The sequence below is a fragment of the Dreissena polymorpha genome, chromosome 2, assembly GCF_020536995.1.
Source record: "Dreissena polymorpha isolate Duluth1 chromosome 2, UMN_Dpol_1.0, whole genome shotgun sequence".
Lineage (NCBI taxonomy): Eukaryota > Metazoa > Mollusca > Bivalvia > Myida > Dreissenidae > Dreissena > Dreissena polymorpha.
In genome coordinates, this window is record NC_068356.1 from 149,903,044 (window position 1) to 149,922,231 (window position 19,188).

Here is a 19,188-nt window from a genome sequence, read left to right on the forward strand (position 1 = left end):
ACTGACGCGCTCTTTTGAGAGTGATCTTGATGTAATGCATGTATTTCGAAATGTTTTGTGCATAGAAGATGGTGTTCAATTTGACATATTGCAAAGGGAGATTACTGTGTTTAGATTAAGCACTATAATGTGCTACCCTGGGCACTGTAGACTGATACTTGAGCGAGCTGGAATAATGTACAGAGTCATTTTTGATGCGCTTTGTGATGATGAATATGGGCGTTCTCTCCTGTGCAGTGACCTATTTGTTTATGAGTTCACGCCGAATTATAATCTCCCAGACTTGGTAAACCATGACCGTGCAGGTCCGTCAATGCCGAGTTCAATACGAGGGACATGGCATGTAGACAATGTATTATCTATTCCCTGCCACTGCCCCAGCATACTGCAAAGATGGGCTGAACGACGTCGGCATTGCCCATCACCCGCTATCGTTCAAAAAGTTGTATCATTGAGAGCATATGTTACACCCGTAGGTTTTAAAGGGAGCCGATACAGACATGTAGAGTGGCGAATCTGCTTTAATACGGGAGAGAATGAGCTTGTGAGCAGACTTAATAACACCCAGGTTTACATCTATGTTATATTAAAGATGGTGGTTAAGGAGGTACTAAAGCCTGTAAACAAAGAAATAACATCATACACAGTGAAAAACATTGTGTTGTGGCTAGCAGAGAACAATCCTCAAACTTTGTTCCATGAAAGGAGTTTGTTTGTATGGATTTGTGAAGGACTAGGGGAACTTAGAACAGCTATATTAACGAAACGCCTTCAATATTATATGATACCTGAAAGGAATCTAATGGAAGGCTGCGGAATAGCTGAAGAACAACAGCGTACCTGGGTAGCAACAATAACAGGCATGATAAATGATGGGCCAAAGTTAATACTCAGATTACCGAAGATACGGTCAGCAATAATCTCTCACCCAGAGCCTCTGATGTGGTACAGCAAGAAGAGAGTGGAGCTTGAACTTCTGGAGCTTAAGTTGTTCAACAGACACTTCCAGTGCGAGGATGAGAATGGCGTGCTTAACGAGTCGGATCCTATATACCAGGCGATAGTTGAACGTAGGTGTGAGATACTTAAAGATGTGCGTCAGAGAATGAACTGGGAAGGAAGTCGTGTAAATGATCTGTTTGAGATAATTAAAATGATGCTCAGTTGATGTTGTTGTAACTGACAGCAATTCAATGAATGGTATATGTTCTACAATTAACTCTAGAATGCATTTTATTTCGAAACGAACTGATTATTTATTTACACATGTGTAATTTGCTTCAAAAATAAGATTTGATTTTTTTTTAGAAATATTGTTAACAATTTAAATGAAGACATTAACCTTTGTGTGTAAATGGTTGATTCTAAAGATTCCATTTTACTGTGAAATGATATTTTAAAGAGATTACATATGGTATGTTATGTTGCATGGTAAATTACCTTATAACGTAACTTCACTGAAATGCTTTTGACACAATAATACTCTATTCCAAGTGGTTTTTGTAAGATACACATATGGTTTGTTAGTCAATTACTTTGTAACATAACTTTTTTGTGTTTCAGTACACAACACCACTTTATAAAAACGTATATGATAACTATTGAATTTAAAGTGTCAATTTCCTGCATTTAAAATGAAAAAAAAATTATTATAATTCTGAAGTTAGTGTGTTGTTTTCTTGGATTTTGCCCTCTGCGTAACAAAATATAACGACAGTCAGTTAAGCGCAGTCAATACCAATACTATACTCAAGTAGAACCTATCGTTTACTATTACTATAATTAACTAAAGAAGAAATGAACCAATAGTATGAGATTGAAAATGCCGGCTCTTTTTTTAACAGATCGGAACCATTTTCAAACTCAGCTGAGCTATTATAATAACAAATGTTCTGACCAATTTACATGAAGATTGTACCATAAATGTCACTTCTAGGGTGTTAACAAGGTTTTATTATAGCCATAAAAGGAAAATTGCCCCGCACCATGGCGCTCATGTTTTTCAACCAACCGAAACCATTTTCGAACATAGCTGAGAAATTATTAAGACACGTGTAATGACCAAGTTTCATGAAGATCGGGCAATAAATGTTACTTCTAGAGTGTTAACAAGCCTTTCCTTAAATATGACCTAGTAACAAAGTTCTTGACCTCACGTGACCCAGTTTCGAACTCGACCAAGATATAATTTGCGCAAATCTTTAGGCCAAGTTTCATCAAGATCAGACAAAACAATGTTGTCTCTAGAGTGTTAACAAGGCCAAATGTTAAACAAAATCTTGATATTACTGAAAATGCAATATGCAAGACTTAATTTTGACAAAACTTTGTCAGAGGTTCTACTTGTTACAATATATAGGTCGAGTTTGAATCTGGGTCGCGTGTATCTAAAGACTAGGCTACTAGGCCGCCAGGTCGAATTTAAAAAAAAAATCACATTTAGGTGTAGATAAAATCTTTGACAAAAACTTTTTACCATTTTAGAACACTTCACCTTATAATTTCTGCTATTAAATGCCGATAGGATTATCAAATTAAATGTATTGTCTGCGAAAGTTTGTCGTTACTATTTGATTCTTTTTATCTAATGCTTAATTGGTGTTTATCAAAAGTAAAAATGTTTAATTCAATCTATATTTCTTTTAGTAATACTTAAACTTCAAATCGTTAACTTACATCGAATATGGTAAGAACATTCTCCGTTAGAACACTAAGTTCTGCAAATCAAATTCCTTTCCATGTTTATTGATTGCTTATAGCTCATTGACACCCTTATTTAAAAATTTTGCTTTGTTTACATGAATATGTACTGATTGTATTTCCCAATAAAATTGCCTGCCTGTTAATCCTTAAAACAAATATGTCGAGGTCAAATCAGGGTCACATGCGTACAAAATTAGGTCACCTGATCAAATATCAGACAAAAACTTGTTACACCTATTTAGGCAAGATTAATGACTCAATCTTGATAACAAAAATTTGGTGATAACGTTATTTCAGACGATATCTCGGCCAAGTCGCCTGTTTCTACAAACTAGGTAACCAGGTCAAGTTTTGACAATATGTTTATCTCAAACTCAGGTGAGCAATTTATGCCCTCATGGCCCACTTGTTAATAAAAGTATTTTAAGTATGTTAAAGACAGTTACTTTCCCAATTTTAGCCAGAGCAACGCGCTTTTTGCCAATCAAAAGAGCCTTTGCCCCATTCTAAAAACTGATGAAAAACATGCTGATCGAATTTTACAAACAATTGTAATATCTGATATATAGATTCATGCAATTCGAACGCTTTTATCACATTATGTTGTAATTCACAATCACAATATCAACGCATTCTATCCACGAATGAAAGCATCGCAATCTTAAGGCATGCTACCCACGATTGTCCGTATCACAATATCAACGCATTCTATCCACGAATGTAAGCATCGAAATCTCAAAGCATACTATCCATAAATGTCCGCATCACAATATCAACGCGTACAACCCGAAATATTTCGTATCACAATACCAAGGCATACTACGCACGGATGTCCATATAATAATAAAACTTTCCGCACACCACAAAAATTATGTCTCAGTAACACATACTGGTATGTATATGTTACTTTTGATAAGCCCCTGTTATCAATACATGAAAGAAGTATTAGTAAACTTCAACTTTATACTGTCTTAACACTCGAGATCGATTATTAATGACAGGGTACGTTTCGTACGTTTTCCTGGGAAGAACCAGTACTTGGTGTTTATGAAGAAGAACGCTCCTCGAGTAGGGAGCGAACCCATGAACTCCCGATCGCTAGGCGGACATCTCATCCACTACACCACCGCGATCTTGTCTTTGTAAAAGTACACGCTATTGCTTCGTTCCCGTTGTTTTACATAGGGTATGGAATTTTAAAACCTCAGCGGAATAATTGCAATTACAAATTCAAAATAAAGCCAATAGATGTTACGTATCACTTCCAAATATAAGCGGTATTGTTCGGTAATGTTTAGAGAACATGTAAAAATTATTGTCATGTTCAATGGTTTTTTACCAGAACAACGCTACTGTAGCGTAGTTATGTGGAATACAGACGCAAACTACTCGAAGAACTGTTCATTGACATTGATTTAGCTATTGAACACAACCTTTTTAGTCCACAAATATCCTATTCCAATCATGAAACAAATGAGGCCCTTACGGGTTCCGCGACTTAAACAAAAATTCAGTATAAACTACTAGTATAATGAAACAAACATAATTTAACCTGAAAATAAAACGGTAACACACATACAAATAACAACACCAGATCAGCATACGGATCAAGTTTAATATAATTATCGCTTTACAATATGTGTTTCTCCAGACAGGCTTAAATGACTGATAGCTGAGGTATGACAAAACCGGAGGCCCGTAGTCAACAAACAAGTCTTAGACCTAACACTGACGCTACAGAGTAGGTTTGATACTGTGAAGTGCTAACAAGTGCTTTGAATTCAGTGGAGTCTAACTTGACTCTCATGTAACACAGGTCTCATTCAGGCATTTTGTAATGATGTTATCACTGCTTGAAGTTTAAGCAGCGTTTTGATCTGGTTTCAGTATTTTTGCTTGGAGTTAACTCCAAGTCAAGTCTTTTTTCGTGAGTCTAAGACAAGATTGGTGATGTCCAGGGCCATATGTAGACAAACAATGACACCATTAAATCATGTGAACATGAAATGTCAAATCATTATGAAACAATGTCTGATGAAGAAAGAGCATAACATATTATCATTTAACAGGAAAAAGCCTTGTTTTTGTTTTCGTAACATCAAAAATAATACATTTAGGATTAATAAAATATAAACGAAGTTTCAGAACACATTTTGTACACATAAAAACTTTAACTAAGACTGATTGTTAAAAATCTATACCTTCCTTAGTATGTTCATTTTTTAACAAAGAAAGAATGTTTCCACAACTGTTAAAAGTTGAATTAATATGATATTTTATTTTGTTAAAATATGATAACTATAAACACAATTTTATAATCAAGACTTCAGGGTTATATTGACTGTTTTGGCGCGATACTTTAAATTTAATCACTTTGATTTCGTAGTAAACTAATTCACTTAATGTTAACAAACTAGTGCTTTTAAGTAAAAAAAGTGTACGCATGCAATAACTACCAATTATAAAAAAGACCACATAACCCTCTCCCACATATTTCTTGACTTTTGTCCGACGTTTAATAAACTTTTAAAAAAAATATTTATTCTTATTTTTGTATTGCCTATTTTTTTTAAGATAGTGTTGAATGTTGATGTTTCAACATTTCTGTTTATTTTCCAATTGAAACACAAAACAGTCAATATACCCCTGAAATCATTCAAATTTTAGAATGCCTTTCTTTGGGGTCTATGGGTTAAAACGCATAAAACTTCATAGATCAATCTCAAGTCATACCTATGAATTATTCCGATCAAATAAATTTGTTTAACCATAAGCAGAAAAAAAGGTCAAGACACAAATCTTCATGCTATTTTCTGTTAGAAGCGATACTTATGTACTGAACTCTTCAAATACAAATGAAACATAGTTACAAAATAGAGTTTTAAAACAGCTTGTAAATCATAAAATCACAATATTTATCTACACTGTAGCTGTGTCAAAAAGACAAAACTCTAAAAATGCCTCCTTCTTTTTTTAGAAATGGACTTAAGATTGTCCTATCAAGACGTTGGCCCCTGGAGCCCTTGAATCCGTGGTTCAGTTTCCAGATAGACGTGGGTCTCCCTGAGATTTGTAATGGAACAAATATGGACAAATGAGGTAGATCTCTTAGCAAACATTGCCTTGGCAACTTTAAATGCTTGACAACACTAGCATGATCATCACCATGAGAATAAAAAAGCGTTATGAGAAATTGAAATGAAAAAAGGTTCATTAATAATTCTTAAATAAACTTTCATTTATATATGATGTGGTTGTATACCAGATGTGTCAAAAAAACAACAATATGTAAAGTAACTTTTGTTAAAACAACTAAACTTTGTTAAATTGTTGTTGGCCTAGTAAAGTTGTCAAAATTCATAAAATACTGAAACAGTGCAATGCCAATTACCTAGTAACCTAGCACCTGTCTCTAGCAACAGGCTAATCTAGAGCAAATAACAACTGTTTAATTAAGTCCATAAAACAAAAACATTACCGTATGACAATAATTTACAAAAAATATATATAAACAAAGTGAATACAAATGTTAAATAATCAACGATACTAACTCAATGTATCATAAACAAAAGAGCGAAGATGGCCCTAATTCGCTCACCTGAGAAGAGTCGGTTCATTCAATATTTACCAAATGTCAAACTTGACCTAGATATTGTCCAGACAAACATCCTGGTCAAGTTTCATCATTTAAACCAAAACTCTGGCATATGGAGTGTTATTGTTTTTGTAAGATTTGACCTGGTTACCTACATTTTGAGTTGACCCCCCTTACCAAACATCAAACTTAATTGCTAACAAAAATAAATATTATGACCAAGATTCATAAAATCTGAAACAAAATTGTGACCTCTAGAGTGTTGACAAGGATTTTGTATAATATAATGAAAATTTGGACAATCTAAGGGCAATAATTATGGCATTAATTATGTGATTTTGCTCATTATCAAACTTGACCGAGATCTTTCAGCAACTTTGATAAAAAATGCTTAAGAAATGTGAATGCTAGAGTGTTTACAAACTAAATTTGGACGGACGGACAGCGGACAAAGACCAATCCTAAAACCTCGCCTGAGCCATCAGGTGAGCTAAAAAGTGTGTTTTCAACGATCTGAGCAATTTTCCAACTTGTCAGAGAAATCAATAAAACCAATGTATTGACTAAGTTTCACGATGATTAGGCAAAAAATGTGACTTCTAAATTGTTCGATCACAAGGTTTCTCACTTCACATAAGGAAAACTGCCCCACCCCCTTGCGGCCATGCTTTTTTTAACGATCGGGACCATTTGGGAACTCATTTGAGATATATATAAAACCAATCTTTTCACCAAGTTTCATGATGATTGGGCAAATAATGTGACTTCTAGAGTGTTCACAAGGTTTTTTTACTATATAAATATAACAAAACTGCCCCCCACCCCCCCCCCCCCCCCCCGGCAGCCATGTTATTCAACTGACCGGAACCATTTTTGCACTCATCTCTCGTATCAAGGAAAAAATGTTCTGACCAAATTTCATGAAAATTGGGCCAAAAATGTGACTTCTAGAGTGTTCACATGTTTTCACTTTATGCATTTAGAGAAAAATGCCCCGCCCACTGGCAGCCATGTTTTTTCACCAATCTGGACCATTTTCGGACTCATCCAAGATATCAATAAAACCAATGTTTTGACCAACTTTCATGATGATTGGGCAAAAATTGTGACTTCTAGAGTGTTGACAAGGTTTCTCTATAGCCAAATAGGGAAAACTGCCACTATATACATATAAAGATAAATGCCCCGCCCACTGGCGGCCATGTTTTTTCACCGATCTGGACCATTTTCAAACTTGTCCGAGATATCAATAAAACCAATGTTTTGACCAATTTTTATGATGATTGGTGCAAAAATTGTGACTTCTAGAGTGTTTAAAAGGTTTCTCTATAGCCAAATAGGGAAAACTGCCCCACCTACTGGCGGCCATGTTTTTCAACGGACCGGAACCACTTTTGAACTCAACCAGCATATCATTTGGTCAAACATTTTGACAGAGTTACATTAAGATTGGGCATAAAATGTGACTTCTACAGTGTTTACAAGTTGTTTCTTTGTTTTGACCTAGTGACCTAGTTTTTGACCCGACACGACCCAGTTTCGAACTGGACCGAGATTTCATTGGGACAAAGCTTCTGACCAAATTACATGAAGATCGGACAATAAATGTGGCCTCTAGAGTTTTTACAAACCAAATGTGGACGACGGATGGACAGACGACAGACAAAGACCGGTCACAAAAGCTCACCTGAGCAATCAGGTGAGCTAAAAAAAGCCTAATTGAATACAATAACTTAACATCGTGTACCCATAAAAGTTTTCAACAGTTTCGAGAAATTAAATGTTTCAAAGCAATTGTCAAAGATTTATAAACAAATGTATGTATTATATACAAACAAGAAGAATAACACTCCTTACAAAAAATGTTAAAAAGTAATGTTTGTTTAGTGATAGCCATCAATCAAATTAGTAAAAATTATAAATCATTAGTACGCTCTTCAAAGATAATTTAGCAAAAACCTGTATTACAGATATAGCGTTTTAACCACATTAATGAATCAAAACCTGCATGAATAATTTTAGCGATTTTGTGTTCTATAGGTTTTGATGTAAATTTTAAGGGCATGCACATTATTGTCCCTTGATACTTTAATTATTTCAAACTAGTCAATGCAGTAGAGAAATGAAACGAAAGCGACAACGTATGAAGACCCATACACAATTTACTGCCAATCCACCATGTGTATGTTCAAGATCGCCACATTATAACGATAAAATATCCAGTAATGGAACGAAATTATCAGTTAATATATTGATTTTACCATTATCAACTGTTTTTTAAGAATTGTTTCAGACATTTTGTAAATTATTATAAAAACTGAAATTGTTTCTGCTCACTGGGTTGTAACTTTCTGTTCATATCGGAAAGGCTGAAAAGCACAATGGCTGCGCTATTTTACACTTTTGACACTGTATGGTGTTATTGAGTTATATTTCTTTTTTTTAGACAAAACGAAGAGAAAACAATACTCAATTCATTTTTCACAAATACATAAATTATAAATAAATGAAAAATGACGTTTAACAACCAAAACAGACAAACAGACCTGAATAATAAGTCGAAATTTTAGAGAAGTATATATCCTGCCCGAAACTGTAAAACAGTTACTTTACTAACCTATTTACGCCTGGCAATCTAATCTAATAATAGCTGTCAACACCGAGGAACACTCTAGTTTGCACAAGCCTTCTTCAAGGGACAATTAACCGTATTTTCCATACCAACAAATGTATAAATATTTTAGCATTACAATGACATCATCCTCAAAAAACATTGTTTATTTAAAGTGTGAACATAAATTATTTTAAATCATTATTGTAAGTCTTAAAAGGTAGATACGCCCCTTTAATCATGAAATGCTTATGAAAACTAAAGAATTCTTCTTGACACAAATTTACACCGGATTCTACATTCAATAAAGAAAATACCATGATAAAACAATCCATTCTATGAGACACAAATATGCAATAAAAGTCATATCTCAACAAGTGGTTAAAATTACATTCATTTCACATCTCAGCTGTGGTTTTTTTTAAAGAAAATATTTCTATATTTTGATACTTTACTCATAACGAGTTACAAAAAACAGTAAAATAGTAATTAAAGAATGGATCGAAATCTATTTCAAGATGTATTTCCAACGTTAGGATTACATTATTCAATGGTTTCAGTAGTCACTTGTGTAAACCAAGCACTAAAATGAAAATGATAAATTATTAACCCTGACTCATGTGGGAAACGCTCTTTGTCAGTGTATGATGTTAACTTATTGTTGTGGTTTAAACCTCAAATAGTTGTAACTAGAGTTTAAACCTCTATGTGATTCAAGTAGGGTTTAAACCTCTATGTGATTCAAGTAGGGTCTAAACCTCTACGCATATACTCTTATATTATATTTAACTAGCTGTATGAAATAAAAGCAAATAGTAAAATTTAAATATATAGAGGTATAAAAATGTATAAATGATCAACCTCAACCGGGATTTGAATATTAAATATCAACTTTGTATACATCAGTAGCAAACATTCATAAATATATAATGAACAGTACATAAAAATTGTCTGAGTAAAATGCTTTGATAACAAATTGTACAATTTTAAGTAACTTAATGTATCAGTTCAGAATCAGTAAATAATACATAAGAAGTTAATCATATTTTATAATACTGATTCCACAAATTTAGAAACATGTACAAAAATTAATTGATACCGTACCAGTTTTTCAAATAAATGCAGTGAAATTTATGCTACTGTGAAATTTTTCTTATTTAAGACCCATTTACTTTTAGTGTTTGTGAGGTTTAGTATGAAATGAATCACTTTTATTATCGTTATTCTTACACAAACATATCAATTTACTTTTTGATTAATGGGGGCGATTTCAAGAGCAGTTAACAATCAGTAATTGATTATACATGAGCTCCTTCTTTAAGCAGTGTTGTGCTACAGTAAACAATCAGTAATTGATAATACATGAGCTCATTCTTTAAGCAGTGTTGTGTTACAGTAAACAATCAGTAATTGATAATACATGAGCTCCTTCTTTAAGCAGTGTTGTGTTACAGTAAACAATCAGTAATTGATAATACATGAGCTCCTTCTTTAAGCAGTGTTGTGTTACAGTAAACAATCAGTAATTGATAATACATGAGCTCCTTCTTTAAGCAGTGTTGTGTTACAGTAAACAATCAGTAATTGATAATACATGAGCTCCTTCTTTAAGCAGTGTTTTGCTACAGTAAACTTTCTAAATTGCTTTAAAAGATATATTTTGATTTATTATTTCCGAAGATTTAATTGTTCCACATATTTTCTAATCATTTGATTTTATTTATTTCTTACAGGTGTTTGAAAATGTTGCAAATGTTGGATTTTTTTTTTAAATCATGATTTTTCCAAACAATGAACAAGTCCTTTTAAACAAGCTATATCATTGATTGATCATATACTTTCCATAAATCTATTTATTCCTGTAATTGTTCAAAAAACATAGATCTATTTATTATTTTATTTATTAGTATTCTTTAGAGAAAAGAATTATCATGAATTGAATGATGTTCATTAAAATACATATTAAAACCAAACATAACATCACACATACTTTAGCTGTGATTTGATTCAGATCTAGCCAATTACAATATTCAATGAACACACGCACATATTTGATGAGATACAAGCATGTCAGTGTCTTACAATGCACAAGAAGGCAACTTACATATACAAATCCCTCTTCGTTAGTTGATCCCAGAAAAAACACAACGATACCAACATACTGGGGCTGATTAATAAAGCCTTTTCCGTGAAAAGAAGGAACAATTCAAAAATCTGAAAATATATTAACTACAATGACCTACCTGTAAAATTCGCGATAGGTAAAAGGAGCCTTAGAAAATAGATCTTGTTTTTTAAACTTGTAAAATTGACCCCAAGATAAGGTCTTCCAGGATATAATATTAATAGAGAGGTAATGTATTACGAATTATTGAAATCTTCCACATTCATAGAGAATGTTTACATTCATCATCACATAATATCAAGAATAACTGCACAGTCACCGGGTTAAACAACAGTGTTGAGAGATTTTGATGCAACAACTGAAGGAATGTGGCACTTTGATTCCCTTAGCCTCCTTCCACGCCTCTTCCTCGCAAACAGGGTTCAACTTCAATAAATTTTTCAATAAAACCCTTAGAATATTATCTCTCCAATTATAGTATTAGGCTGTCACAGTCTGATATCAAAGTGCTACATTCCCATCAGTTCTCAAAGGCTACACAACACTCTGGCATGTAAACTCAATCTGATTCCAAATCTCGATAGTTAATCTTTCAAATCAGTATTTTTTACTGTGTTCTATAGAATATTGAGGCAAAATTATACAATATATCACATGACCAATATTGATACCCAAATCTGTAATTTTTTGGTATTCTTTGGAAATGTTTTTGGTTATATCATGGAGAAAATACAACAGCATTTCATTGATTTCAAGGTTAAGCGTTTAACTGCCCTATCTGATATAAACATGTGAAGCAAATACAGCAGTTTTACACTCAGCCCTTATTAATGAGATTAAGAACAGATCAAGTTTACCGCCAGTTGAGTTACAAAATACATTAACAAATTAAAAGAAGTCACCTTGGGCGTATATAATACTTCGTACAATTATAACATTGCCGTGAACTGGGCCCATATTTATAAAAAGGTTTAAAGTTACTATCATCGTAACATGACAAAGACAACCATAATAATGTGCATCCGAAAAAAAATGTTCTGGAAAATCATTCTTAAAGTTATTATTTAATTTAGGTGATTATTAAGGTCAAAATTTAAAACAAGAAGTATTCAAGATGAAAGATGCCATCACATTTCACTTGTGGCCACCTATGCCAACAATCAGCTGTTATATCCAAATATTACTTTTGACACCTAAGTTTGACATTGACCTTTGAGGAAATGAGACAGGTGATATACCCTTAACCCAGTTTCCCCATGGAGGATATTTTTACTAGTTATCAAAAAATAGCATGATTAATGACAAAGGTACAGTCCTGACAAGTTATTTTATTGCCAACCTTGACAATTGATCTTTGAGTGTGACCTTGACCTTTGAGGTATGGAAACGGAATGTCAATGACATGTCAACTGATAAAGCTTTGGATTATTTATATATCAACAGGTTATTTAAACATCATTCAATGTAAAGTTAATAGTAAAAATGTGCCAGAGAAAGATCATTTTGAAGGTGCTTTATGGACTAATTCAACCGTTGAACTCTAATAGTGACCGTGACCTTTGATGAAGGTAGGCGGGTGTTACACAGGACACAAGCCTTTGATAGAGTAAATGTATTTCAAGTAAAGTTCTTTAAAAACGAAGAATTTAGGCACAGAGATTTTACACTCGCACAAACATATGGATGACAGAGATATTGATTTTTGGAATAAAAATATTTCTCTAGACAATTCAAAGTTGCATCAACCTTGAATTATGTCAAGTTAGAAAAGCACATCAAAGTTAGCATATGATATTCATTATATATTTATAGTTAAAATACTTGTGAGAAAAAACACACCGCAATTTCTGCTTACTAAATAGAACAAAAGGCACTTGGACAGATAATCAAATTGTTAGATTTTTTCCAATATTTATCTTAGACCCTCTATAAATATAAGCCCTGTTACACTGAACAATAGCATTAAAACTATCAATTCACTGATTTAAAAATGATTTTTTTTAAACTTTGAGAAAATTGAGCAAATATTGAAATTACAACCCACCCCAAAATGACTTCCCTAGTTTGATGATCAAAAACGAAATAAAAAAGTCCATTCTAATTTCCTTTCACACTCAATGCAATATGAAGATACTTAATATGGTAAAAATGTCTGCAAAACAATTCTATTATTTTCTGCAAGAAATGATCATATATTGTTTTATATGTGAAGTAAATGAACGATTGTAAATTTAACGTATGTGTAAGTCAATCAGAAAATTTCTTCCTATTATTTAAAATAAAAAGTATGTGTGTCGTGCTAAAATAATCAATACATCATTACATAATTGTAAGAGCTCATGTACTCCGTTAATGGGTTATAATGCTGACTTAGGCATACACAGTTGTAAAGAAAATTACAAGATGCGTTTGTGCTTTTTGTGATTTTAGAACGTGTACATTTCATCAATTGTATTAGAAGTAGAAATTAAATACTTAAAAGATATCTAAAAGATATTCCAGCAATACAGCCCCTGGTAAAATTAAACCACACCGAAATGGGGTTTATTTTTTTTGACAAATTTCATTAGTATCAGTCAATGGAACCTAGAAATGTACCTTACAACTATTATAAAACATACTCTTTAACAAGATAAAGACATCAAATTACTATAAAACCCTTAGGTAGCACAATATTAGTTTTTTTCATATCACTAATAGAGCAATGGTCGTAACAAAGATCAAAACAAATTTAGCACATAGTGTAAATAAATCAACTATTAACATGAAATGAACAGTCACCTTCTATTTCTCAAAACCGACCAATTTTCATAAATGTGGGTTTTAACCCTTTAACATCTCGTCCCTCAACTTGAATTAAGCACTGTCAGGCATAAACAAATACCACTTTCGCTATATTGAATTTTTATTTTAAAGAAAACAAATCTTGACCAAAACCCAGTTTAAGTGGAGGTGTCATCCCTTATTAGCATGTGCAGACTGAACAGGCTAATCTGAGTCGACACTTTGCGCACATGCATTAGACCCCATTTTCACAGGGCACTGCTCAAATATATCTGATCATCTATGAGGAACATGCTAACCATCGTAACAATGTACATAACCTTACACCACATAGACCATAAATCCCTATATTTGCCTTGGGGAAAAAAAAAACACACACACAATATACTCCCATATATTTTCTACAGGAAGTGTTGAAAGAACAAAAGTGTGCACCTGGGATAACAATGTGTTTGTTTAAGCCTGAATCAGGATCAAAACAACATACAGCTCATAGTTGGTTACACTAACATGCAAACAGTCTGGTGTTTGAAAAAGCAGAATTTGACTGTACAGTTTCAACAAACTAAAACAGATTAAAAGACATATATCCTTGATTTCCATGTCAACACAAATTGAGAGCGGCTCGACATCCGATTAAAAGGGCTGTTTCATCATGGTAGAGGCAACTTTCTTAGTTTCTGGATGTAACGAGTAAACTGATAAGTCTGGCAAAGTCTCGTCTCTTTGCTAGAAATTCAAGTTATTCCTTTAATACTAAATACATGTATATAAAGTTGATTGAAGAATTGCCAGTTTTACAATGAAATACTCCCAATTACCATTGTTAAAAGCTTGCTTTATTTTGCTCAAGTTTAACATTTCTTTAAAACAAAAATTTTGTTAGTTTTCAACATACGACATAAAATTCAAAGACATATACCAAAAACAAGCACTTATACTGCATTCATATGTAAACTGTAAAAATACATTAACAAACGTTCTTGATAAGCTAAAATAATCCAAGAATCGCATTAAAATTACAAAAAAAATAACAGTGTTGTCTTTAATATTTTAAACTGCTAAATACATCTTAAATAATTCTAAAATTAAAATAAAAGAATTTTCACATAAAATAATTTTCACTTGGAGCCCATTATTATGTAATGAAAAATAGTGTAAGTTCTCTAGAAATAATCCAGTGATATTAATAAAATACAAGAGGCCGCAAAGGGGCCTGGGTCGCTCACCTGAGAGACTTAAATGGAAAGAAACAAAGATTAAAACTCTTCAGCAAATATTTCAAATTACTAGAATGACAAGACTGGCTTTAAAAATAAGGTGTTCCAAAGTATTCACAATAGGCCTATATAGAAAATTACCCCATCCACCCTTGCACCCAAAAATTGTGACTTCTAGAGTGTTCACAAGGTTTCTCTATAGCCATATAAGGAATACTGCCCCGTCCCCTGGCGGCCATGTTTTTCAATGGACCGGAAATATTTTTGAATTCAATCAACATATCATTAAGACAAACATTTTGACAAAGTTACATTAAGATTGGGCATCAAAAGTGACTTCTGAAGTGTTCACAAGGTTTTTCTTTTTTTGACCTAGTGACCTAGTTTTTGACCCAGCATGACCCAGTTTCGAACTCGGTCGAGGTATCATTGGGACATATGTTCTCACCAAATTTCATGAAGATCTGACAATAAATGTGGCCTCTAGAGTGTTCACAAGGCAAATGTTGACAACGGACGCACAACGCACGACGGAAGACGGACAAAAGGCGATCACAATAGCTCACCATGAGCACGTTGTGCTCAGGTGAGCTAATAATGGAGTTAAAATGACACAAACTCAGAGCCAAGTATTTCTTGCCATAATTACAAAGATCATGAAATAACGTCAACCCACACATTGCAACTTCCAACTGCTTTGTCTGTATTGATCATATATATCATTTCAATAAAGTAATGAATACAAAAATCTATTCATACAAAGCAAACTTGAATTATTATCAATATGATCACTGTTATAAACAAATTCATATTTATATTTGATTTGATTGTTAAATTATATTTCGGTCCTCAACTGGACAGGTATTTTTTCAATTACTTATAACAAAGCACACAGAACTAAACACACTGGGCTTTACATTATTATATAAACGTAGAGGTAGTCAGACCTGAACCAGGCAGGCCAATGGCTATGTACACAATGTATAACTAATATATCCAGACACAAAAAACATTTGAAATTAAAACACTTCAATGACTCGATTTAAAATCATATTCTAACATACTAAGAGAAAAAATCACAACTACATTATACTGAAAACTGAACATAAATGTAAAGTGAACATGAGAAAAATAAGGAAATCACATTTACACTTACGCATATTAAATACATATATATATATAATTATATAAAATAACAGTTAAGCCAGGGGTGTAGAAATACTAAGCCAAACTTGACTGTAGCCTTCTCCTTCAAGGACATTTCAGATAACTCTTACAAACAAATACACACTTTACTGAGTTGTTGCCCTTATATACACAAGGAATATTGTAGCCCTTATGTATTAATAAAATCAGAATGCGTAAAAATGTTAAACAAATGACAGTTAATTATCATACTAGTTTACATAATACATTTGAATAACAAATAATTTTAATAATTAAGATTAATGTCTCTTAATTTGAAAAAAAAAAAAAATCTTCTGCAAGTCAACAATCAGAAAACAATCCACACCCCCGGCTCAGTGTACATGAAAGTCACATGACATCATCAAAAAGTACCCGCATTGATCATGAAAATGTTTTTGACATTGAGGAAATGCTTCGACAAGATTACACAAAGACAAATAGTTAATATGAGAATTATAACACCTGCCGAAAGTTCCTGAATTTGCCTGCATGAATGCAGAAAGATAAAAAAACACGAATGAATACACATTTTACTTAGATCGAATAAAAAATACACAAATAATTATATAATTGACTTTCTGAGGTATGCACATATAGAACTGAGGTACATTGTAAATTTTGCAAAAAAAAGCCACTATTCCTGGCACAAATACCTAACAAGGCTCTCAAGCCTATATACATATATGTTGTTGTCTTCTAAACTCGTATTTCAAACCAAAAGAAGAGGTATAATGTCAATTTTTCTATTTTTGAAAGAATATTCACGTGCCTACATTTTCCAGCTTGTGTGACTCTTAACTTCCGTGAAAATATCAATAAATCTATTTATACTGTTCATTACATATGTATGTAGAGATATATACCAGTTATGTTATTTATAAACTTATTATCAGCACATAAAATATACTTATAAGTAGTGCATACACAGGACATTGTTCGCAAATAAATGTTAATAATTACATTTCAGCATCCAGTACTGCATGGGAGAAAACCCGATTTCCCGACAGCACAGTCTCCTGAGGTAGTGTAGTTGTGTCCCTTTCACAATGCACAGTTACTTCCCTTGAACTTACCCCTTCCCCGGATTCTGAGGTAGAAACACCACCGTGTACAAACGACGGCAAAATCCGGGCCATAGGGGCCACTTGTTGAACACCGGAACTACTTTCTATGGGCATTCCTCCCTGGACATATCCCTGAGCCGATGACTTGACTGACCTATTTTTCTGTTTCACTTGCAGTGGTACACCATTTCTGAGGTTGCAATGGTTTTCTTCAAGACGTGGCCGTCTACTGCTCTCATGTACTCCATCTGAACGTACGTTCTGAGAAGAGTGGGACGCCACAGAAGAGGGAATCGACCCGTTACACGAAATAACAGAATAAGTGGGCGAGGTGAGATGAGGACCCAACCCGCGTACTGATTCGGGGGTGTGTGAGCCGACCTGAGATGGTGATAGCGAGGTAGATACCCTGAACTGAGGTAACTGTGGTAACGTTGTGCCTGGTGAAAAACTGTGTGATTCCTGATAAATATCGACGCCTCTCGAGGCGGGCGCCTGTACCCGTACTAACATTCCAACATCAGACTGAACAAACAGAGGAGCTGCTGACTTTTGATTGGCTTCTTGTCTGCTTTCCCTGAAATCGGTGTCACGATGGTTAGACGTGTCCTTGCGAGTTACTGAGGTAGGGGTTGATTGAGGTATGTCCTTGACTGGGGATGCTGTGTCCCCAGCCATGGTGTGGGCAAATCCATCATCTGCTTGGTGCTTGAGGTCAACATGGTGACTCGATCCACCACTACCATCAGTCACCACTGATGGCTTGAAACTGGACATGGCTGCATCGCCACCCCTCACATTCCAGACAGTTCTCTGCTCAGGTAATCTACCATCAATCACAGCACTGTACATGTGTCTCACATTTCCAACAGATCCATGCCCATCACCATATGACCTTACCTCACCATGACCTCTCTCATCACCTTGACCACTAACATAACAACCATGACCTTCAAAATGACCGTCACATTCATCCAAACCAATCAGACCTTCCCCATCTGTGGGTACATGCACACCGGAATCTCCACAAAACACGACAGATTCTCCTGCATCAATCATATCTGAATGCGGCACTGAGTTGATGTACCCGGTGGAGTTCCTATCACTAGAGCTGTAGCTCCAGCTGCCCTCCCCGCTATCCAGCTCGGCCCTTTCCCCACACAAGACTTCCTGAGGGGCATCCTGTAGTACCCCCTCTGTGCTGCTGTTATCAATGTTGTCAAGGGAGCCTGAGTCCTCACAGTGGCTCCTAGTGAAGCGCTCGTCTCCCATGGTAACCGGAACGCAAGAGGTCCTGGGGGACCCACTCAACATCTCAGCTATCAGCCCTTTCGTCTCCTATAAACAAGTAGGTACTTCTATTTTTTTAATTTTTTTTAGAAAGGTAGGTATACATAAAGTATCTAAGATAAATAATATAAACAATTACCGTGTTACATCAGGCCGTTCTTTTCCAGGTACAGTTTAGATGTTATTTTCAGAGCCATAGTAGGACAATTCATGAACTCCAATCTTATCTTTCAATTTGATTGTAATTTTCATAACTATTCCTCCTAAGAAAAAAAACAGTACACATTTTTTCTACATTATAATAAGGAAAACAAGTAACCCCAAGGGCAGGGTTATTTAAACAAACTTTGGAGAGGACCACCATGCAATTTTCATACAGAAAAATAGACCATCGTTTCTTGAGTCTTCATAGAACATTAAACTATTCATTTATTTAAAAGTTCTTTACTAAATAACTCTATATACAGCATGTGTCCCCTAGTGCAAGGCCAGTATTTACCCATGGGCATGGTTTGAACAAACTCATTAGAGGACCAAGTACTAAAGCCCTGACCCTTGTGTTTTCAGAGATTTTTTAAGTTTTCATGAATAAAATCTAGTTTTTGCTC

General features: G+C 34.1%; 1 protein-coding gene across 9 annotated transcripts in view; it reads left to right on the forward strand.

The window, feature by feature from the left end:
• Positions 1–19,188, forward strand: part of LOC127869415 (uncharacterized) — a 470,973-nt gene that overhangs the window by 312,613 nt on the left and 139,172 nt on the right. Inside the window, exon 1 of one of the 9 annotated variants that reach the window (XM_052411986.1) lies at positions 1–860. This exon is cut by the window's left edge and continues 838 nt beyond it. The exons of 7 other annotated variants lie outside the window; for them this stretch is intronic. In XM_052411986.1, the coding sequence (XP_052267946.1) occupies positions 1–860 (860 nt within the window). The remainder of the gene's footprint in view (positions 861–19,188) is intronic. One more of the 9 variants, XM_052411985.1, reaches the window with a different exon arrangement.